General features: G+C 34.2%; 1 protein-coding gene across 1 annotated transcript in view; it reads left to right on the top strand.

The window, feature by feature from the left end:
• The window catches only part of LOC100934689 (NXPE family member 1-like), a 45701-nt gene extending 25856 nt beyond the window's left edge, over positions 1–19845 (top strand). Inside the window, exons 2-6 of the mRNA XM_023499455.2 lie at positions 11275–11537; positions 12926–13659; positions 14819–14880; positions 17982–18197; positions 18511–19845. Of these exons, the coding sequence (XP_023355223.1) occupies positions 11370–11537; positions 12926–13659; positions 14819–14880; positions 17982–18197; positions 18511–19046 (1716 nt within the window). The 5' untranslated portion in view covers positions 11275–11369 and the 3' untranslated portion in view covers positions 19047–19845. The remainder of the gene's footprint in view (positions 1–11274; positions 11538–12925; positions 13660–14818; positions 14881–17981; positions 18198–18510) is intronic.
• The last annotated feature ends 4836 nt before the right edge of the window (positions 19846–24681 follow it).

Below are 24681 nucleotides of genomic sequence, written 5' to 3'. Positions count from 1 at the left end.
TTTTTATGAGCTGAACACCATGAATTACTGAGAGGACTCTCAACAAAACAGCTGAAAAAATAGAAAAGCAATTTAACAGAAAATGGGTTTTAACAAAAGTTATTTGCCAAAATAAATTCCAAACAAATAAAAGCCAATTCAATAAGCATTTGTTAAGCATCTAGTATGTGTTAGAAAGTACCAAAAAAAGATCCCAAATAATACCTACTCTCAAGCTGGTAAGTCTAATGAGAGAGAATAGGTAAACAACTATGTTCAGACAAGATTAATTGAAGCATATCACAAAGGGAAATCACTAAAATTCAAGGAAATTTTGAAAGGCTTCTTATAGACAGGAGGATTTATAGCTGTATAGCTGAGATCTGAAGGAATCTAGGGAAAACACCAATAAGAGAAGAGAAGGAAGAGAGTTCTAAGCATGGGATACAATCAGGGAAAACGGCTAGAATTAGGAGTATCAGATTTTAAAATGACCCAGGATTATGACAAAAGAAGAACTCGAGAATATGAAATGCAAAATAGACAAGCTTGATTACATTAACTTTAAAAGGTTTTGCATAAAAAAAAACCCAACACAAACAAGACTAAAAGGAAATTTTTTACAACTAGTGTTTCTGATAAAGGCCTCATTTCTAAAATATGTAATTATATCGAATTTATAAGACTACAAGTCATTTCCCAATTGATAAATGGTCAAAGGAAATGAACAGACAATTTTCAAATAATAAAATTAAAGCCATCTATAGTTATATGAAAAGATACTCTAAATCACTATTGATTAGAGAAATGAAAAATAAAACAGTCTTGAGATACTATCTCACACTTCTCAGATTAAGATGACCGGAAAAGATTATAATAAATGTTAGAGGTGATGTGAGAAAACTGGGAGACTAATACATTGCTAGAAGAGTTGTGAAATGAGCCAGCCATTCTGAAGAGCAGTTTTGAACTATGCTCTGTACATAATCTTTGATCTAGCAGTAAATCTACTGGTATGTATCTCAAGGAAATCATAAAGGATAAAAAAGGACCTACATGAGCAAAAAAATGTTTACCGTGGCTTTTTTTGTGGTGGCAAAAGTGAATAGATGCCCATCAATTGAGGAATGACTGAATAAGTTATTGTATATGAAAGTAATGGAACATTATTTTTTCATAAAAATGTTGAGTAAGCTGACATTAGAAAGAACTACATAGATTTGCACGAACTATTGCTGATCGAAACAAGCAGAATCAGAAATACATAGTAGCATAATTTTCTGCACAATCTTGTGCAACAATCAACAGTGAAAGATTTGGTTCTTCTCAGTAATTCAGTGATCTAGAGCACTCCCACTAAACTTTGAATAGAAAATACCATCTGCATCCAGAGAGAGAACTATGAAGAATGAATGGAAACTAATAGATGTATGTTCACTCTTTACTTTCCAGCTGAAAGCAACTTAGAAGCGCAGTAGAAAAGGTCTGTGACACGAAAGTGAGAGCCCAGTGTGTAGTCCTGATGCAGGTCATAGCAGTTTAGCCTTGACCCAGCCCCAGTCCCAGATTGGGATTCAGCCTCAAACCAGACTTCTTAATCAATGGCAGGAAGAATGGCTTCCAGACTTCTCAGCTCAGAAACACCAAAGAGGACTTGGAAGGTCAGGAGAAAAAGTCTGTGGAACCAGGGTGGAAGTCTAGTGAGCAATCCCAGCACCCACCATACCAGCATAACTCCAGCAGCACTAATGCAGAACTCTGTTGATATAGCACACTAGATCTTTTTTTTTTTTTTAGCATTTTAAAAAACTATTTTTCTCAAGGGTGTTTTTTTATTAAAGCTTTTTATTTTCAAAACATATGCATCGATAATTTTTCAACATTGACCTTGCAAAATTTCCCCCTCTTTCCCTCCCCTCTCCCCTAGGTGGCAGATATTCCAATATATGTTAAATACATTAAAATATATGTTAATCCAATATTTGTATACATATTTATACAATTATCTTGTGGCACAAGAAAATCAGATCAAAAAGGACAAAAATGAGAAAGAAAACAAAACGCAAGCAAACAACAACAAAAAGAGTGAAAATGCTATTTGTGATACCCTCTCAGTTCCTACAGTCCTCTCTCTGGATGTAGAGCATTTTCTTCAACACAAGATCATTGCAACTGGCTTCAATCATCTCATTGTTGGAAAGAGTCACATCCTTCAGAATTGATCATCATAAAATCTTGTTGTTAGCATACTAGATCTTACAGTTACAGTGGGGCAAGGACACTCCTAACAGCTCCAAGACAGAAAAGAGTACTTGCATTTAGATCCCTAAAAGGATCTCTCAAAACAGCTACACAAAACCTCTGAAGCAATGCACCCTCCAACCTAGAAACAGAGCCTTACTTTAACAGAGTTAACAGGTGAATAATAAGCTAGAAAATGAGAAAACAACAAAAAAAGTTTCTGATCATTGAAAATTAATATGGTGACATTGGAAGATTAAAGCACGCAAAAGATGATAACAAAGTCAAAACTCCTCCATTCAAAGGTTCCAAGAAAAATAAGAATTGTGCTCAGTTCATGGAAGAGCTCAAAAGGGATTTTGAAAATCAAATAAGAGAGATAGAGGAAAAATTAGGAAAAGTATTGAGAGTGGTACAAAAGGAAATGCAAAAAACTAATGAGAAGAATGCCTTAAAAAGCAAAATTGGTGGGGCAGCTAGGTGGTGCAGTGGATAGAGCACCAGCCCTGAAGTCAGGAGGACCTGAATTCAAAAATTTGATCTCAGATGCTTAATACTTCCTAGCTGTGACAAGTCACTTAACCCCAATTGTCTCAGCAAAAAAAAAAAAAGCAAAATTGGTCAATTGGGAAATCAGGTATGAAAGCTCACTGAAGAAAATAATTCCTTAAAAATAAAATTGAGCAAATGGAAGCTAATATCTTTATGAGCAATCAAGAAACAACAAAGCAAAAAAAAAAAAGGAAAAAATAGAAAAAAATGTGAAACATCTCATAACAACTGACCTGAAAAATAGATACTGGAGAAGTCATTTTTTAAAAATTATTGGTCTACCTAAAAATCATGATCAGAAAAAGAGCCTCAACATCATCTTTTAAGAAATTATCAGAGAAAACTGTTCTGATATTCTAGAACCAGAGGGTAAAATAGAAATTTAAAGAGTCCTCCAAACACCTCTTTAAAGAAATCTCAAAATAAAAGTTCCCAGGAATATTAAAGCCAAATGCTGGAATTCCTAGGTGAAGTGAAAATATTTCAAACATCCTGAAAGAAATAATTCAAGTGAAGTGGAGCCACAGTCAGAATAATACAAGATTTAACAAATTCTACATTAAAACACACACACACACACACACACACACACACACACACACAGAAGAGTTGGAATATAATAGAGCAATGGAGCTAGGATTATATCTAAGAATCACCTAATTAGCAAAACTGAGTACAATCCTTCAGAAGAAAAGGTAGTCATTCAGCGAAATAGAAGATTTTCAAGTATTTGTGATGAAAGATGAGCTGAATGGAAAATGTGATTTTCAAATACAGAATTCTGGAGAAGCAGAAGGAGGTAATCAGGAAAGTGATATCATAAGGGACTTAATAAGGTTTATCTAATTACATTTCTACATTGGAGGATGATAGTTGTAACCCATTAGAACTTTTTCATTATGGCATTTAAATATAGATAGAGGGCACAGGTATGAGTTGAATATGAAAGAACAATATCTTTTGTAAAATGATGAAATTAAGGGTGAAAGAGTACTGGAAGAAAGGGAAAAGGAAAGGGAAAGATGGAAGAGTGAAATTTATCTGCCACAAAAAAGAGGCAAGAATAATCTTTTACAGTGAGGGGAAGAAGGGAAAGAAAGGGTGAGTGAGACCTTACTCTCATCAGAACTGGTTCAAAGAGGAAATAACACATATACTCAGTAGAGGTATAGGAATCTATCTTATCCTGCAGGAAAATAGGAGGGGAATGGGATGTGGGAAGGGGTGGAAGATGATGGGAAAAAGTGCATATTGGGGAAAAGAGTGGTCAGTAGCAAAACATTTTTCAGGAGGGACTGGGTGAAAGGAGAGAGAAAGAATAAATGGGGGAAGATACAATTAGAAATCATGATTGTAAAAAGAATTTCAAAGCAAGTTTTTCTGATAAGGTCTCATTTTTCAAGCACAGAGGGAACTTAGTCAAATTTTTAAAAAAGAAAAAATAAGAGCCATGCCCCAATTGATAAAGAATTAAAAGATATGATCTGTGCCCAAAAGGCCCTTAAATTCATGCATATTCTTTGACCTTACAACATAAGGCATGAATACCAAAAGAGATTTTTTTAAAAAGAAAGGAAAATAACCTATATGTGTAAAAAATATTTGTAACAATTCTCTTCACAGGGCAAAAAAAAAATGATAATTGGGGAGATGCCATCAATTGGTGAATTACTCAATAAACTGTGGTTTGTTTTTATAATGGAATATTATCATTCTTTCGGAAATGATAAGCAGGATGCTCTCCAGAAAAAAAAAACAAAAACCTGAAAAGTTCTCCATGAATTCAAGCAAAGTGAAATGTACTGTATGCAAAGTAATAGCAATGTTCTGAGAAGACCAGTTATGAATGACTTTGATATTCTCAGTAGTACAATCATCCACAACTACTCTGAAGGATTTATAATGAAATAGCCTATCCATAACAGAGAAGGAATCGATTGTTTCTGAATATAGATTAAAGCTTTCTTTCTCTTTCTTTCTTTCTTTCTTTCTTTCTTTCTTTCTTTCTTTCTTTCTCTTTCTATTGTTCTCTCTCACTCTTTTTAACTTAATTTTTTCGAGGGTTTTAATTTTCATTAGGTGGGAAATCTATGGGTTTTTTTTTTTCATGGAAATGTTTTGTATAATTTCACAAGTAATTTCTTAATTGTGGGAGGGATTAAAGGAGAGAACCTAGAACTCATAAATGTTATTATATATATATATATATAATTTTTTTGTTTTGAATGTAACCAGGGAAAATATTAAATAAATAAAATAGAACATATAAGTTATTCTATGTAAATAGAAAAAATAAAAAGGACATTGATATGCCTTTTATGTTGAGTTTGGGAAATTGATCCATAAAGGGGACAAATATTTTTATTCCATATTTCTTGGTTTCCTAAGATATCCAACCTTCTATTCTTGCATTAAAAAGTCCAAATAAATTTTAAAAATTGCAAGGAGTCCAGTCTTACTGGATTACAGAATATGTTGAGAAGAACACAGGAGGGGGAGAGAGAGACAGAGACAGACACAGAGACAGACACAGAAACAAAGACAGACACAGACACAGAGAGAGAGACAGGAAGGGAGGGAAGAAGGAAGAAAGAAAAAAAGAAGAAGAATAAAGAGACCAGATTATGAAAGACTTTAAAAATCAAACAGAAGATTATACTTGATTCTATAACTAATAGTTAAGAACTAGAGGTTATTAAATGAAGTACAACATGTTCAAGCTTGTGCTTTAGGAAGCTAGCTGGAGCTGTGAACTGAAACAGAGAAAGACTTGAGTCAGGGAAACCAGTCAAAAGGTTATTTCAATAATCCAGACATGAGATGACAAGTTGAACCAAAATGGTAGCAGTATCAGAGGAGAGAAAGGGACATATATAAAAGTTAATCCAAAAATAACTGACAGGATTTGGCAACAGATTGCATGGAATTTGGGGTAAAAGAATGAGAATAGAGAATGACATCCTGGATGGTGAGAATGAATGAGTAGGAGGATGATGATGTCTCCAGGCATGTTAATGATAACTTAGAAAAAGGGGAAGGTTTAGGGAAAAGAATAATGAGCTATTTTAGACATGTTATATTTAATGTGTCTAAAAGACAACCAATTTGAAATGTTCAATAGTTCATTGGAGATGCAAGTCTCAAGATCAGAAAAGAAGCTGTGGCTAGACATACAAATCTGAGAATCATTTGTGAGATGATAATATAATCTACATTATTTGGAGAACTTAATTAAATCCATGAGAGCTAATGAGATCCAACAATATATAGAGAGAAGACAAACTGACTAAATACAGAACCTTGAAGAACACCTATAGTGGGTGAGCATGACTAGGAAGATTTAGCAAAGGACACTAAGGATTCATCAGAGAAGTAGAAGAAGAACCAGAGACAGCAGTGTCATAAAAATCTAGAGAACAAAAGAGTTTCAAGAAAAGTTACCTACAGTATCAAAAACTGCAAAGAAGTCAAGAAGGATCTGTAATGAGGAAAAACTATTAGATTTGGTTATTAAGACATTATTGGTAACTTTGAAGATAGAAGTTTCTGTTGAATAATGATATGATTCATCATTAAGCCGGATTGCAAAGAGTTTAGGAGAAAATGAGAACGATGAAGGCAATAATTGTGGCTTTCTCAAGGAATTGTTCCACAAAAGGGAGGAAATAGAGGATCATAGCTAGTGGAGAAGGATGGACCAAAAGAGAGTTTTTGAGTATGGGGGAGACATACACATGTTCTTAGGAAACAGGGAGGAAGCAGTAAACGGGAAGAGAGATGAAGGAGAAAATATTGGGAGTAGAAATTCAAGTGATGTAAAATGGGGACAAGTGAAGAAAAGAGTGCTCTCACAACAATCCAGGGAGACAGATATTAATTTTATTTCCATTTTATAGTTGAAGAAACCAGGGTATACAGATAAAATGACTTCTCCAGAGTCACACTGCTAGTAAATGTCTGAAGTTAGATTTTAATCCAGATCTTCCTGACTTCAGGCCCAGTGACATATCTATCTATTGCTTTACCCAGCTGCCTCTGTGGAAAAGAGGAGAGTATAGTCAGTGCAGAAATAATGGTCTCAGAAACAATTGATGGGTGGAAGGACCTAAAATCAGGGTATTCTCATTCTCTTAATCAACCAGGCTCATATCTCTCACATACTTCCTTTTCACCCCTTTCACATTCCTACTTGGTGCAAGCCCTTACTTAGCACTCTATGCTGTGATATTTCACAGCTCATTGATTGGTCTGCCTGGCAAAAAGTCTCTTTTCACTCCAGTACATACTCCACTCAGATGTCACAATGATCCTCCTAAAGTATAGGTCTGACCATGTCCTAACTATGTTCAGTCCCCTGAACTCCTACTCAATAAATAAATTTTCTATCACCTCTAATATCAAACATTAAAACCTCTGGTATTCAAAGTCCTTCATAATCTGTCTGCCTCCATCTTTTCAATCCTTTTATAGCATCATTACAGCACCAGTGACACTGGCCTCTTTACTATTCTTGGAAAAAGGCACCATTTCCCAATTCTGCATTTTCACTTTGTGTTCCCTATACCTAGTTCTCCCATCTCTACCTCCTAGCATTACTAACTTTCTTCAAATTCCAGCTAAAATTTAATTTCTACAGGAAGCCTTTCTCAATCTCTTAAATTTAGCAGATCTCCTCTGTTGATTATTTTAATTTTTCCCTTGTTTTTATAAAGGTGTTTGCATATTATCTTCCTCACATAAAATTATGATCTCTTTGGAAGTAGAAATTGTCTTTTCCTGTTTTTGTTGTTGTTTATCCAGTGGTCAGGACAATGCCTGGCACATATTAAGCAATTAAACATTTATTTACTGATGAAGAGAAGAGTGAGAGGTTGTAAACAGATGGAGAGCTGAAACGACAAATATTATGATCAGATAAAAGAATTTCAGAGTTTATAAACATAGAAGTAGAACACTTATCAATGATGACAAGGTCAAGGCTATAAACAGCTGAGACCAAGTAAACACATACATCAGAGTAAATGAATAGGTTGAGAAAATGGGAACATGGCACATTTATGAGAGTACTGATATCTATTTTGAAGTCTCATGCTATGAGAGCAGGACTTGAGAAGGAAAGAAAGATGGTGAGTCAAAACCTGAACTTGTTAAAGATAGTGTCTTAGAGTTCAGTAGAGGACAGTTATAAGAATTTTGATTAGGTAGTAAATATGAATTAAACAAAGTTGAGAAGAGGGCAGATTGCTGAATGATGTGATAAAGGGAGAGCTTAAGAGTGGTAATGGAGAGCAAGAACTATTTCATTTTTTAATTGTAGTAAGTTTATTTATTTTTGATACACATTATTTTATGAATCATGTTGGGAAAGGAAAAATCAGAGCAAAAGGGAAAAACCATGGGAGAGATTTAAAAAAACAGAAAAAAGAAATAAACATGGCATATGTTGACTTATATTCAGTCACTTTAGATTTTTTTCTGGATGCAGATGGCATTTCTGTCCAAAGTCTTTTGAAATTGTTTCAGACCACTAAAGTGCTAAGAAGAACCAAGCTTTTCATAGTTGAACATCACACTTTCTTGCTGTTATTGTGTACAATGTATTCCTGGTTCTGTTTGTTTCATTCAACATCAGTTCATATAAATCTTTCCAGACCTTTCTATAATCAGCTTGTTCATTATTTTTTATAGAACAATAGTATTCCATTACCTCCATGTACCACAGCTTGTTTAGCCATTCCCCAGTTGATAGACATCCACTCATTTTCCAATTCCTTGCTACCACAAAAAAAGTGAACAAGAGCTATTTCAACTCCTACATCATAACCAATGAGTTTGATGGTGGACATGATAGTTCATGAGAGGTCTCAGCCTTAAATCACAACTAATAGGAACAGTGGAAGTTCATAGCTTTCACAACTATAGTTAGGAAAGAAAAAGAATCTAGTCAGTTATGATTACTATAAAGGTTTTATTTAAATTATTTAATCTAAAGATGTTTTTATTTAATAGTTTTCAGCAAAAAAAAAAAATTTGTCCTGAGCATCAGCCCTAAAGTCAGGAGGACCTGAGTTCAAATCTGGTCTCAGACAAGACTATATATATATATATATATATATATATATATATATACATTTCATCCTCTCTGTATTTGGAAATGATTGGTTTGTTTTAAAAAGCATCAACAAAAAATTTGTAAAAATAAATAAATTAAATAAATGTTGGGCAAAAAAAACAACAACACAGAACTTGAAATCAGGAGAACTGGGATTCTGTCCTGACTCTGATTGGGTCCTGACTCTGATGACTTTGGACAAGTCACTCAACCTCCTTCAAAATGACTTTTATTATTCGTAAAAGATGGAATTATAAGAGATGGTATCCATTGTATTTTCCAAAATAATCTAAAATCCATTAAACAATTAAATTTTCAAGATGAGATGTCAAGATTAGACATCAGAATGAATTAGCCCTAGTCTGCAGTCAGAGTGGTGAAATCCAAAAAAATTTTTGCATGTTTTGAAATTACCAAATAGTTTTTCTATTTTCAGGAGAATAAGTGCTAACTTTCTTGAAGTACATGCATACAATGTGTGGCACAAACTATCACAACTGGATTAATTTGATTATTTCATTCTATAAATGTTCACTGGTAGATCCACACAATGTGCTAGAGAAGTATCTTTAGATTTTTTTTATCATTCCATTGCTAATCTTAGGTTAGTCAGTTCTTGATTGTACTATATAACTGGTTCAATTGATTTTTCAATTATATATCCTAGATTATATCTTTTATGCCATTACTGGTAATGGGCTGCAGATTACTTACTTCCACAATATACATCTCTTCCTTACATGGTCAGAACATGAAATGGTTCAATAATTATACAATTATTATTGTTCTTAAAAATCATAAAATTACAAAGGTTCAGATGGCCATCTAGTCCAATTATTATCTAGATATATATCCATTAGTCCACTATACAATATTGTTGATGAGTGGTCATCCGGGCTCCACAAAAAACATCTATTGATGAGAAACTCATTAACTATGAAAACAGACATTTCCACCAAATGTCTATACTTAAAGATAATATTCACACTTATAGTTATTTGAGAATGACTTCCTAATAGGATTTTGTGGTTTCTTCTCCTTACTTAAAATGAAGTTATGTAAAAAGATATCAGAAAGAACTAGGATTTGAAATAAAAATCCTGGATTTATTTCCCCTCTCTGCCACCTACTAGTTATGTAATGAAGGATAAGTTATTTAATCAATCTTAAGTTCAATTTCCTCTTATTTTAAAAAAAGCTAGTAGTATTTATTCTTTACTTCAGAGGGTAATTATGAAAAAAATAACTTTGTAAATGTTAAAGCATTATGAAAAATTAAATAATTTTTCCCCTTTAAAAATCTAGATCCAATTTTATTTTAGTATGGGATAATCTATAATGGTTTTCTTCATTGTGGTTGTTTCCAAGTTTATCATCTTTGTATAAAGTCTTTATGATATATATATTCTCATATTTTCACAAATCTTACCTCCACACAAACACACACACACACACACACACACACACACACACACACAAAGAGAGTAACATTTGTGAAAATATGAGAAGACAACAGATAAATATTAGTAGATCATTTCCCACATGGACCACATGTTCATAGCCCAACAATTATTAGAGGGTTGCTCATTATATTACACATTAATTACACAATGAATTAGACTCAGTAGAATAAAATCCAGTTAGCTTTAAAGACTCTCAAACCAACCAAAATTCTGTTGCAAACTAGTTAGACTTGGCCCCTTTTATCAGAAGAAGGGAGTGTCACAGATGGTTAGAGATAGGCTAAAACATCCATCATCTGCACTCAAACTCTGACTTAAACAGAATTCTTCTATCCCATGTGCTTATCTCAATTTACTCAAACTATAATAAATGCCTTGGGAAATAACTAGTGTCTACTTAATCTGTCCTTACGTTGCACATTTTTTTAGATACAAAAGTATAAATCCAAGAGATTCTTGCTGATGAGGCAATCAAAAGCAATCTGTATATTCTTGCTAGGATTGAAAATACACATGTGTTGCATAAACCCTCAGAATAGAACCTATTTCCAGTTTGTGAGTATTAATTGCCCCCAAAATATTACCAATGAAGACTTATATACAAAGGTGTCCCTATGTCTTATCATTTAGCAAATTTCTGAGAAAGGTGGGCTAGCCATTAGGAAGAACAAAGAACAAATAAATAGCTCCTGGGCTGTTCATGTAGGTAGCAACAAAATCTCAGGACTGACCTTTTGTACCCGTTTGCTCAATATGCTATTTTGTTCTCTGACGGGAGAATGAAACTGAAAGGACAATTGTTTGTAACTGGGAGGATGAAAGGGGAATAAATTCAAAGATCAAAAAAAACCAGATTTTTTTTTTAATAGTCTGGTCTGGTGCTTTGAGCATCTGGACCTTTCTTAATTTCCTATTTCCTTTCTCTAGAAAATAGGCTAATGATGTGAGACTAGGACTAAAGAACCAGGCACTGAAGAGAAATGGAGTCCACTATATCGCAGAACATCTGAAAATGATGGCAAATGAGCATGAAAGGATATTCTTTCACCTTTGTGTCCTTTCTTCTCTCCCGGTCACCTCTCAAAGGACATACCATGATTTCTTCTATGACTACTTGTCAAATACTGTTGCTTTTGATCTCAGTATTAGCTGGCTTTATCATTTTGATGGCTTCAGAAAACTTCATAAAGGTAAGAATTGTTTTCTCTTTTAGTATTGACAATTACTCCAAGACAAATCAAGTAAATGCCATAGCTTGCACAAAGGAATGACAGTTAACTAAACAAATACCTCAACTTTCCTCCTTACTCCCATATTGGCCAGAGATGTTGTCCTTGAAATTTACCCACAGCTCTGCAAACAACCCAGGGATTTGAGCACTTTCTTGATTTACCTCAGGTTCAACTCAAACTTCTAGAATAGTTTTAAGAAGGCTTAATAGTGTTTGAGAATCCAGGATAGATCAAATTCTAAACTGATTTCCGGATTGGAAAAAAAAAAGTAGCACATTTGACTGACTTGTTTCTGACCATGGAGAGTCCTGGAATTGCCCATAAGTACAAAAATATAGTTTCTTGGCATTACTACTTCAGAGCCAGTCTGAGCTGGATTCTAGACAATCCCTGAAATGACCTATCTTGATGTTTGCAATATGCTTTTCTTCTTCCCAAATCAAAATTATTGATTTAGTTTATTTACTATTTTATTGATTGATAAATAATTGATTTTTTCCCAAATAAGGTAGTTTATTACTCTAGTTCCATAGATAAACACAAGTGGTAGCTTGAGTATACAATGGGATGTAAACTCCAGAACTTTGGCTCTCTGTTCTTATATCTAATTGATGTTATTAATTCTATCTGCATTTCCAAGTATCATTTACTCTTCTCTCTTAAAAATATATCCATGTGAACATAATAATCATAAATAAAAATTTCAATATACAAAGAAAGAAAAAAAATGTTTGAAAAGCTGAATTTCGGTTAAATTCAGTCTTTAAAAGAAATATATATGTATATATGTTTAATCATAAATACATGTATATACATGTATAGATACTTAGTTACAAGTATAGAAAAATGTATCCAACACACATACATTAAAATCATGTATATTCATTTATATAGGAGAAGCAGGGTGGTTTAGTGGATAGAGAGCCATCTTCAAAGACAAGAAGACCTGGATTCAAATACCATATCTGTGTTACCCTGGACTGGTCACTTTAACCTTTCAGTACTTTAGACAACTCTGATATTATAAATTGCAGAGAAAGTCTCAATCTACATGGTAAAAGCAGTTCCCTCACCTTAAACTACCCTTTGAAAATGACATCACAAGTCTAGTCCTTATCCCTCCTATATATTAATTAAATATATAATAATAATAATAATAATACTATGTGTCCATGAGCACATGCTGGAAATGCTTTGCATAATAAATAGTACATATTTCTTATAGCTCTGAAATTCCAATCTCATGTTTTAGTTATTATCCATAAACTGGAAAGAAATAGTGATAACAAACTACAAATATGTTTTGTGCAATATCCAGATAATATGTCATTTTCTTATTGCTTCAGTTTCCTTCTGTTCTCATTCCTTCTACTACTGGTCATCATTTGGACACTTGCAGAAAATCTTCATGTCCTGAAATACCACTCAGAACAGCCACAGAACCCACAGAGACTGATTTAAAAATAAAGAAAATCATAGAGCACCTGGATCATCAGATCCCACACAGACCATTCTCTCATATCAGTACCACCACAAGTGCAGCCCATAGTGTGGCCAGAATCATCAATCCTAGGACCACTTACTGCAAAGGGGATCAACTAGACATCCACCTGGAGGCAAGAGACTATTTGGGACGCAGAAAAGAATATGGAGGAGACTTCTTAAGGGCCAGGATTTCTTCCCCAGATCTGAAGGCAGGAGCTTCAGGAAAGTTGACAGATTTCAACAATGGTACCTACCTTGTCAGCTTCACTTTATTCTGGGCAGGCAATGTCTCTGTGTCTCTTCTTCTCATCTTTCCCAGTGAAGGGGTGTCTGCCCTCTGGAGAGCAAGGAATAGAGGGTATGGTAAGGTGACTTTCATGGGTCAATTTGTCAATGGCAAATCCCAAGTCTTAAGCGAATGTGGCTTGGTTCTAAATACAAGTGCTGAACTGTGCCAGTATCTGGACCTCCGAGATCAAGAAGCCTTCTACTGTGTGAAACCTACATATGTATCTTGTGATGCATTGACCCATATGAAGACCAAGAATAATGAAGTTTCTTATCTTAGTATAAAGGAGAAAAATCTCTTACATAAGTAAGTATAGTGGGGTTTAGAGGTCAAACCATACTTACACATGAAAGATTATTTTACCTTGATGAAACAAATTAGCCATATTGTATTTGTTTGAATTTGATCCATGAAAGAGGATGTCCAAGGCAAAGCAATCTATATCATATAAACTCATGGATTCAGTAATGATATCTAGCATTTATATAGAGTATTCCCAATATTTCATTGTATCTAAGATGCTATTTTTATTCACATTCTACAAATGAAAAAACAGATAGAACTTAAGTGGTTTACCCAAGATCACATAGCAAGCAAGAATCTAAGGTCAGATTTTAATTCAAGTCTTTCTATCTTATAACTGGTACTTTATTCACTGTACCCCCTAAATGTAATTAATGACTGATAGGATTGGTTTTAATAATTTTCATTTTTATTAATATCTTTTTCCCCCACCTTTGTTCAATGTAACATATAGATTATATTGGAAAAGCTGATTCATACAAGAAAATATGGAACCTGGATCTAGGGGCAGAAAAACATTCACAAATGTCAACCTAGAAGAGTTGACAGAAAAAAAAATGTCATTTGGGTTAATCAAAACATTCTTTTTTATTTATTAAAAAAAATTTTCCTTTCTAATCCTATGAATTTCACTCTCTACCTATGCATGTCTGTATATCAGCAAATCCTTTATATGTCAAAGATTTTCCAGAGACACTGAGAAACTGCCTTTTCCATGGTTATTTAATTAGTATATGTCAGAGGTAAAATCTGAATTCTTTTTTCTTCTGTACAATATTACCTCTCTAACCTAAAGACAGGCAAAGGATGGGAAGGAAGAAAATGAAGTAGTTAATAAGCTTCTAATAGATCACAGACACAGAGCTAAGTATTTTTTTTTACCAATATTATATCATGTAAGCCTCATATAACCTAAGAGGTAGGTGCTATTATTATCCTCATTTATCAGTTGTGGAACTGAGACAGTGAGTGTCTGAAAGTGGGTTTTGATCAGGTCTTCTTGACTCCAAGTCCAGTGCAACATCTATTGAATCACTTTGCTGTTGAAAAAAAAACCTGCAAAAATTTAGGGACATATTTAGAGTTTTTATTTTTATTATTGTAGTTCTGCATATTGCATCTAAGTTGAACATAGGTTAACTTGTATTCTTGTTTCTTTAAGGTATGATGCAGACATTGAAATTATAAGAGAATTTGAACACATCATGGTCTCCTATTGTAACAGTAAGTTTGTCCTGCTCTGTTCTATTGTGAATTATGCTCAATAATTCTTTAAAAGTCACTCATTTTCATCCACCTGCAATTCTGCCTGTATTATGACCAGGGAACACCCTAGGGAATATCAAAAGAAAAATGAGGAATGTCAGATTCCTTGAACATGAGAAAATAAGAAATCCTATGCTAAGAAATTAAACAAGTTTTTCTTCTTAATTAGCCACATCTGTCATCAAAGCATGGGTGTGTGCATTTTCATTTGCCCCCTTTCAATCTGTACAGGAATTATTTCCTTCTGGCCAATCATTCTGCTCTGGTACCATTTGAAGGCATCTATGATGAAGTCAGTGGGAAAAATAGATTCCCTTTTAGACTTCTACTGGAACCATCTCAATTTGTGAGTCAATGAGCCTGGAATTTCTCTGGAAATGCAGTTTTACCCTATGGGCTTCAATGACAAATGGAAATCTCACTCAATTTATATAACAGAAATACATTTTTGTTGTTGTTGTTGTTCAATCAACCAACTGACCATTGTGGAAAACTTTGTAAAGCCAATTCTATTTTTAAAAGTAACATATATTATAAAAATACAAACATATTTCCAGGAACAAAATATTCCTGAAATTGGATTGAAAATTTGGGGTAGAGAATTAAAATGGTGTCCAGTCTTTAGGAAATCCTGTGCATAATATTATACCTGATGTTTCTGAGTATGTGGGTATTGATCTGCAACTTTTCTTTCTTTTTTTCTTTTCTTTTCTTTATTTTTTAAACAAATTTTGCATTCTTTTTCAACTTGATGCCATAGAAAAAATGCTGGATTTGAAATCAGATAATATGGATTCATATCCCTATTCTGCCACCTGTAAACTCATAAAATCAGTCTTAGAACTGAAGGTGACTTCAGTCTTAGAACTGAAGGTGACTTTGGAGACCACTGAATCCAACCCATTTTAAATATAAAGAAACTCAAGAACAGAGAAATTACATGAGTTTGTCCAAAGTCATATAGTCAATAAACACTCAAAGTGGGTTTTGAACTCAGGTTTCCTGACTTTAAGTCTCATGTCTAGACCATTAGACCCAGAAAGTCAGTAAATCACTGTAAACAATAGCTTCCTTATCTGTGAAATGAGGGGACTTGACCTCTGAAAATCCTTAATGATTTTTACTCTGATGAAAAATCAGAGCCACTACACAATTCAGACTACAGGGATTTCTTCCACATTTGAGGACTCTTCCTTTAGCTTCCTTATTTTCCTTCTGCTTATATATTTGAAATCTCTAACAGAGTTGTGTGGTTGTGTGCCATTTCCCCATCAGATCCCAAGCATCATTTTGTTTTTTGGATTTAGGCCTTAGCCAGGGTTTAAATATCGATTCACAAATTATAAAATATTACATAAAAATGAGCTATTTATTTCCCTCCATAATATCTCATCAGAAGCATATAATAATGCAAATAATGAAATAAAGATTTCTATAAATTATGAAGTTATATTTTTATTGCTGAATATTTGGTAACTCTGGGATTTGGGTACCAATAATAGTATTTTCCAGTTTTATTTTAATGTAATTGAGCTTTTCTAGATAGAATAAATCACTTTACTTCTTCATTTCTTCCAAAGTCAGGATACCAAGTAGATCAATTTTTTGAGATAAAATCAATTGCCAAGTTAAGGTATAAACCTGAGTCTTTGCAAAGGCATGAATCAGGGCACAAGAACAATTCTTTGTTCTTTCCCCAGTCTTATGAACTTTTGTTCAAGTTTGGTTTTTGGTTTTGTTTTTTTTTTTGGCCTTCTGTCTAAGTGACTTTTTCTGCTATTTCTGATGCTTCTTGACTTTCTTTAGATAAAGAAAGCATCTGGATGCATCTTTTCCTTATCAATGCCAGTTATATGGTAGTTATCTGAATTGAAAAACTGAAGGAAAGTTGATTGTCTTTTCCTCTTTTTTTCTTCCCTTTTGTCTCCTAGGGTTTTTGGCTTTTTGATATGTATTTCTACCTGATATTATGATTGAAATATCTTTTTCTTTTCACAGTAGGAACTAATCCACGTTTTGAATGAATTTAAAAATTTCCCAAATATTTACTACTTGCCAAGTCCTTTGCTAAATGCTACGGATACAGATGGAAAAGATAAAACAGTCTTAGTTCCCAAGGAGCTCACGCTTTAATTGGGAGAAACAATATGTCTAGGAGAGTTCAGCTAGAGTGTTTGGAAAATCCTAGCATCTCTAAATGTTCAAAGATTGGATAGATGTTATCATTTTGTATTAGTGTGAGCAGATCAGATGAGCAGTGTCCTAGAAGTCTGGAGGTCTGGAGTGCTGTGACAAATTGTAAGGTCCAAAATAGTTCTGGATGCAGTAACAAGGTAGATGGTAAGTCTAATTGGTACTCCATCTCACTGTAGAATTGCAGTTGGAGACTTCCAGATCATTCAAGCAGTGTAAACAGTCATTCTACTCTTCCATCTTACTGTTTCCAAAGGGATCTTGGTGTCTGGGGGTCCTTGAACAGAGAAAAGGAAGACAAGAGTGAAGGTTCACCCTGCTGGTAGTTTTTTGAACCACAGTGCAACAATAGATGAGGTTTTTATTTCATTTTCTCCATGTAGTTAGCTCTCTTCATTGGAATGCCATTCTAATGATGCTAATATCAACAATTCCTTCTTCAAGCATCCAAGTAGCTTTGCTCTGTTTCATAGTCAGATTATTCTTCGAACCAAAAGCCATCAGATATGTGAATGGCCTGGGTCACAAGGGAGATCAGGTGAAGGAGTATAGATGGAATAGAGTAAACCACTATCCACTACTAGAAGACCAATTCAAAATGAATATTTTGAAGTAGCATTAGTAGCATTATCTTCATATAAAAAGAACTCTCATAAAAGTCTTAAGATTCTTGAAATGAGTCCTGAAGAGGCTATTAAGGCCATCCCTCAGGTGGCATCTGTATATGGGTATTCTCAGGGCATTGCTTGAATCACCTTTTCTCTGATTAGTGAGAGACAGCATCAATATGATTGAATATTTTGGTAATTGTAATAGAGAGGAAGATTACTCTGATAGACTAATTCTGAATGCATTGAATTTATCAGATGTTGAAACAGTAAAAGAGAAATGCCAGATTGGAATGAAGTCCCCTATTCCCAGTGGTTATTCTTTGCAAGAGAAGTGGAATCCAGCATTTTGTAAACTAACTCAGCTAAGCAATGTGACTGAAATCAATAATTGTTTGAAAGGAAAACTCATTTACCTCATGGGAGATTCTACCCTACGCCAGTGGATAAAGTACTTATCCAAATTTGTGAAAAGTAAGATTTCTGAATTTATTTTTTTAATAACCGTATTTCTATGGGGATTTTCTTTGTTTGATTTTCTTGATTTTTATAGGGTTGCTGGGAAATCTTCAAAATAATTCTCACATTTTTCACAAGAAAATGTTAGTTTTCTTTCCTTTCATGTGTAGCAAAGGAAAATTTAATTGGGGAAGCTTGACAATATATCATGGTAGATAACAATTATTCTCTAATTACTAATTAAGAGTGAGATAATTTGGCCTGCACTGAAAAGCAGTAAGATTATTTTCTTCACTTAAGAGATGTAATGATTTTTTTTCCTAATCAGCACTGAAGTATTTTGATCATCATGGAAGTGGACCATTTGAGAAGCATGTACTTCTGGATGCACAAAGACAGATTTATATTCAATGGAAAAAACATGGACTTCCATTTGTGACTAACCAAATATACACATTAAAAGATCATGAATATATTACCCGTGAAATTGACAGAGTAGCAGGAGACAGAAACACAGTCATTGTCATTACCTTAGGACAACACTTCAGGCTCTTCCCCATTGATATCTTTGTCCGAAGAGTTATCAATATCCAAAAGGCAATTAGGCGATTATTTCTAAGAAGTCCAGATACAAGAGTTATCCTGAAATCAGAAAACTTACGGGAGATGCACATGGACCCTTCGCAAGCTGTCAACTTTCATGGATATATTCAGTACCTCATTATGAGGGACATTTTCTGGGATCTCAATGTGGGTTTCATTGATGCCTGGGACATGAGCATTGCATATGATTCTAAAATCCTCCATCCCCCTGATAATGTTATTGGAAATCAGATTAATATGTTCTTAAACTACATCTGCTAAGGAATAGGAAAAAACCACCAGGAAGGACTCTTTAAAGGTTTATCTACTAAGTATTATAGAGGGACAAAATATGCCTAATGAGGGATTCCAGTAGATATGTGCCTAGAAGAAAGTGTGAATACAAGTTGGTAAGATGATGTATCACAGTGGGGGACAAGAGGAAAGCATGAGGCTCTACATGCCCTTTTGTAATAAGTGGGTCATGAATGTATAATGTTATTACTATTCTGGTTGACTAGATCACATGGGATAATAAAGCTTCATTGATAATCTTGATTTCTATAATATTCAGTGACCCTAACTTTTCAGGATGTATGTGTTCACAATAGGATAGGGAGAAATCCCAGAATATAGGTTTGAGGAATATCTTGGCACAGTCAGCAAGAACATAAGATCAACCCTAACAAGTGATTTGATTGAAGACTAAAAGATCTGATCACACCACAAAGAGAACTTTTGTGTTCAGTATTAGTTTTGTTGAAATTCAGCAATGATCGCATGGATGTCTTATAAATATACAGTGTTTATTATAATTTTAGGAAAGGAAAAGTTGTCTACATTATTAAGAAAGGATACCATTACATATCCTCAGGGATGAATGAAGCAGTTAGTCAAATAAGGAGATGTAAGTTTAGACACCTAATAAGTATTTCTGAAGCCAGCCTTGAATTCAGGTCTTCCTAACTCCAGGTCCAGCACTCTATCTACTTTACCATTAATTGCTTCATAAAGCACCATTGCAATTCACTTTTAAAAATCCAGTGATAGGAGTCAGCTAGGTAGTGCAGTGGATAGAGTACTCCCTGAAGTCAGGAGGACCTGAGTTCAAATCCAGACTAACACTTAATACTTCTTAGCTGTGTGATCGCCAATTGCCTTAGCAAAAAAAGAAAAAAAAAAACTTAATTTCCATTTGACTTGATTTCCTCAACTCTAAAATGGGAATAAGAATAACATCTATTTCTAGGACTGTTGTGAGCATCAGATGTGATAGTTATAAAGCTTGGAAAAAATTTTCTTCTGGAAAGTGGAGCCAAGATGGCAAAGTAAAGGCAGGAACTTACCCAACCTCTAACCCACGCTGCTCCAAATTCCTTTAAATAATGACTCTAAACAAATTTTAAAGTATCAGAACACCCCAAAATAGAACATTTTCCAGACAAAAATAATTTAGAAGGTCAGCAGAAAAGGTTTATGGAACTAGGGTGGGAGTCTAGCACAGTTCCAGTAAGGGCCATTCTAATGCAATTCCCGCCCCTGCCCCAGCAGCAGCATGGACACCAGCATCACCAAGGACCTCTGATCAGCAGTATTGCTAGAGGCTTTTAAATATCTAGGCCTGGAGAAACCAGGGAGGAGTCAGAAGGTCATCAGGGAGGATGTGGCAATGGGGTGAGAGTCGGGTGTCCAGTGCCAGCTTTGCCCCAATAAGTAGAGCCTCACCCCCAGCACCATTCAGTGCACTAAACTTTACAGTGGGGCAGGGATACCTCTTAACAGCTGGAGAGCAGAAAAGAGTGGTTGGGGTCAGATTCCTAGAAGGAGATAATCTGGAAAATGATATCATAAGGGACTTAATAAGGTTTATCAGTCTACATTCCTACATGGAAGGATGATACTTGTAAATCATTAGAAGTTTCTCATTATTATAGCAGTTAAAAGCAGTACATACAGACAAAAGGCAGAGGTGAGAGTTGAATATAAAGGGACAATATCTTTTGAAAATGACGAAATTAAGAGGTGAGAGAGGAATGTGCTGGGAGACATGGAAAGGGAAAAGTGAAGTGAAGTGAAGTGAAGTAAATTATTTGCCATAAAAAAAGAGGCAAGAAAAAGCCTTTACAGTGAAGGGGAAGATAGCGAGGAAAGGGTGAGTGAGTAAACCTTAATCTCATCAGAATTGGCTCAAAGAGGAAATAACATGCATACTCAGTAGGGTTATAGAAATATACCTTATCCTGTAGGAAAATAAGAGGGGAATGGAATATGGAAAGTGGGGGAGGTCATATTGGAGGAGGGAGTGGTGAGTAGCAAAACACTTTTAAGGAGGGGCTAAGAATTATATGGTTTAAGAGGTTCTCACTTTATTTCAACCCTGAACTTCAACCACTGATATGACATGTCAGTTTAGAACTGACCTAAAATGTCATGAAAAGCTTATCTTTATTATGACTATAAAAATATTCATAATACCAACTGCTGGCATTGTTTGGCACTAGAAGCTTTCCATTAATGGCAGAGATAATAGTCACAGGAAAAAAAAATTGTTCTTTTTTTTTTAATTAAAGTTTTTTATTTACAAAACATATACATGGCTAATTTTTCAACATTGACCCTTGTAAAACCTTTTGTTCCAAACTTTCCCCTTCTCCCTCCTACCCTAGCTGGCAGGTAGTCCAATATATGTTAAATCTAATACATATGTGTCTGTGTGTGTGTGTGTGTGTGTAGTCATACAATTATATTACTGAACAAGAAAAATCAGATCAAGAAGGAAGAAAAAACTGAGAAAGAAAACAAATGCAAGAGACAACAGAGTGAGAATGCTATGTTGTGGTCCACACTCAGTTCCCACAGTCCTTTCTCTGTGTGCAGATGGCTCTCTTCATCACTAAACAAATGGCACTGATTTGAATCATCTCATTGTTGAAGTGAGCCACAGTCATAAGAATTGATTATTGTACAGTTGCCATGTATAATGAGTGCCTGGTTCTACTTATTTCACTTAGCATCAGTTCATGTAAGTCACTCCAGATCTCTCTGAAATCATCCTGGTGATTGTTTCTTACAGAACAATAATATTCCATAACATTCATATACCATAATTTATTCAGCCATTCTTCAATTGATGGGCAACATTCAATTTCCAGTTTCTAGCCACTATAAAAAGGGCTGCCACAAACATTTTTGCATATATGGGTTCCTTTCCCTCCTTTAAGATCTCTTTGGGATATAATCCCAATGGAAACACTGCTGGATCAAAGGATATGCACAGTTTGATAACTTTTGAGCATAGTTCCAATTGCTCTTCAGAATAGTTGGATCCATTCACAGTTCCATCAACAATGTATCAGTATCCAGTTTTCCCACATCCCCTCCAACATTGGTCATTATCGTTTCCTGTCATCTTAGCCAATCTGAAAGGTGTGTAGGGTATCTGAGAGTTGTCTTAATTTGCATTCCTCTGATCAATAGTGATTTGAAGCAATTTTTCATATGACTAGAAATAGTTTCAATTTCTTCATCTGAAAGTTGTCTGTTCGTTTCCTTTGACCATTTATCAATTGGAGAATGGCTTGAACTATTATAAATTTGAATCAATTCTCTATATATTTTAGAAATGGGGTCTTTATCAGAACCTTTGAATATAAAAATGTTTCCCCAGTTTATTGCTTCCCTTGTAATCTTGTCTGCATTAGTTTTGTTCGTTATCAATGTGTACATTCTTAGAAAATAATACTACCAAGACAAGCGAACTTATCCACAGCATTCAAATCTTCTCCCTTTGCTGTAACCAATGGTTCCACATAGGGAGAATGTGGTGCTGGCTGAGGAAGTACCTGTGTTAATTATTAGGACAAAATTGGCACAAGCAACAGAAAATCAATCCATTAATTTTCTTGCATCTTAGCTTCAGAGACTATTTTGAGTGTACAATCATCTGCAAACAAAAAAATCATGCACCAACACTTTCTCTACTTCTTTTGCCTTGAAGAATTTATCATCAGCACTATTGCTAAATCTGATGCCATGTTTGTTCTCATTGAAGACATGTGACAACATGACTATTGTCAATATGAAAAATATCAGTATCAAAAAATAAAAAGGATGAGTTCACCACTGATAAAGAGGAAATTAAAGTAATAATTAGGGGCTATTTGATCCCATTGTATGCCAATAAACCTGATAGTCTAAGTGAAATCTATGAATATTTACAAAAATATAAAGCACCCAAATTAACAAAAGAGGAAATAAAATACTTAAACAATCCCATTTTAGAAAAAGAAATTGAACAAGCCATCAATGAAAAAAATCTCCTGGGCCAGATGAATTTACAACTGAGTTCTACTAAGCATTTAAAGAACAATAAATTCTAATATTTTATTAACTGTTTGAAAAAATAGATGGAGTCCTAACAATTTTCTTTTGTGATAAAAAAAATATACAGCCTCAGCCAAATTAAGATTTGTTAAATATCTTAGTTTATAAAGACCAAGGTCTCCCATTTCATCCAGTGCCATCTCCAGTTGTTCTGGTCTATAATTGGACATTGGACCCAAATGATTCTGGAGGGAAAAGTGAGATGGTTGACCTTGCACAGCACTCCCTCACTTAAATCCTTCACTTGCTTGTCATAGCATCATCTCCCTAATGTGATGGTCCTTTTTGAGAGAGAAGGACAAACAACAACCTCTGATACTGATATCTAAACCAGAAATAGCCAAAACAGAGAAAGAAAATTAAACAACAAATTTTCTAATAAATATTGATGCAAAATTTTTAAGTAAAAAATTATCAAAGAGATTAAAGCAATCTATCACCATAGTAATACACTATGTCCAAGTGGGATTTATACCAGGAATATAAGGCTGGTTTAATATCAGGAAAACTACTGGTCTAATTGATCATATCAATAAAATCATATGATTATCTCAATAGATGCAGAAAAACTTTTGTCAAAATACAGCACCTATGGTAGCACAGTGGATAGAGCACCAGTCCTGAAGTCAGGAGGATCTGAGTTCAAATCTGGCCTCAAACACTTAACACTTCCTAGCTGTGTGACCCTGGCCAAGTCACTTAATCCTAATTGCTTCAGTAAAAATAAAAACAAACAAACAAACCAAAAACCACTGGAGAGTATAGGTATTTGTGGAGTTTTCCTGAAAATGACATGCAGTACCTATCTAAAACCATTAACAAGCATTATATGTAGTGGGGATAATCTAAAAGCCTTTCCTAAAATATTAGAGATGAAGCAAGGATGCCCATTATCACAATTATCATTCAATATTACACTAGAAATGTTTGTTTTAGTATTAAGAGAAGGAAAAAAATTGAAATGAATTACTGTCATTTTTTTCAGATAAGATGTTGGACTTAGAAAATCAGCTAAACACTACTTAAAATTATTAACAACTTTAGCAAAGTTGCATAAAGGGCAATATCACAAGCAAATTAAAAAATCTAGGAAGAGTTTATCCATCAAATCTATGGAAAAGGGAAGAATTTATGATGAAATAGGAGATAAATAGCATTATGAGATGCAAAAAAAGATAATTTTGATTACAGTAAATTAAACAGATTTTACACAAACAAAACCAGTGCAACCAAAATTAGAAAGTAGAAATCTGGGAAACTATTTTCATAGCCCGTGTTTCTCATACAGGCCTCATTTCTCAAATATATAGAGAACTGAGTCAAACTTATATGAATACAAGTCATTCCTCAATTGATAAATGATCAAAGGATCTGGCAGCTTTCAAATGAAGAAATTAAAACTATTTTTAATCATATGAAAATGCACTGAATCATTATTGATTAGAAGAATGCAAATTAAAACAATTCTGAGGTGCCAACTCATATCTATCAGATTGGCTAATATGACAGAAAACAAAGAATGATAAATGCTGAA

This window comes from Sarcophilus harrisii, chromosome 3, assembly GCF_902635505.1.
Source record: "Sarcophilus harrisii chromosome 3, mSarHar1.11, whole genome shotgun sequence".
Lineage (NCBI taxonomy): Eukaryota > Metazoa > Chordata > Mammalia > Dasyuromorphia > Dasyuridae > Sarcophilus > Sarcophilus harrisii.
Note: the sequence above shows the minus strand (reverse complement) of the source record. Positions and strands in the feature narration are given on the sequence as shown.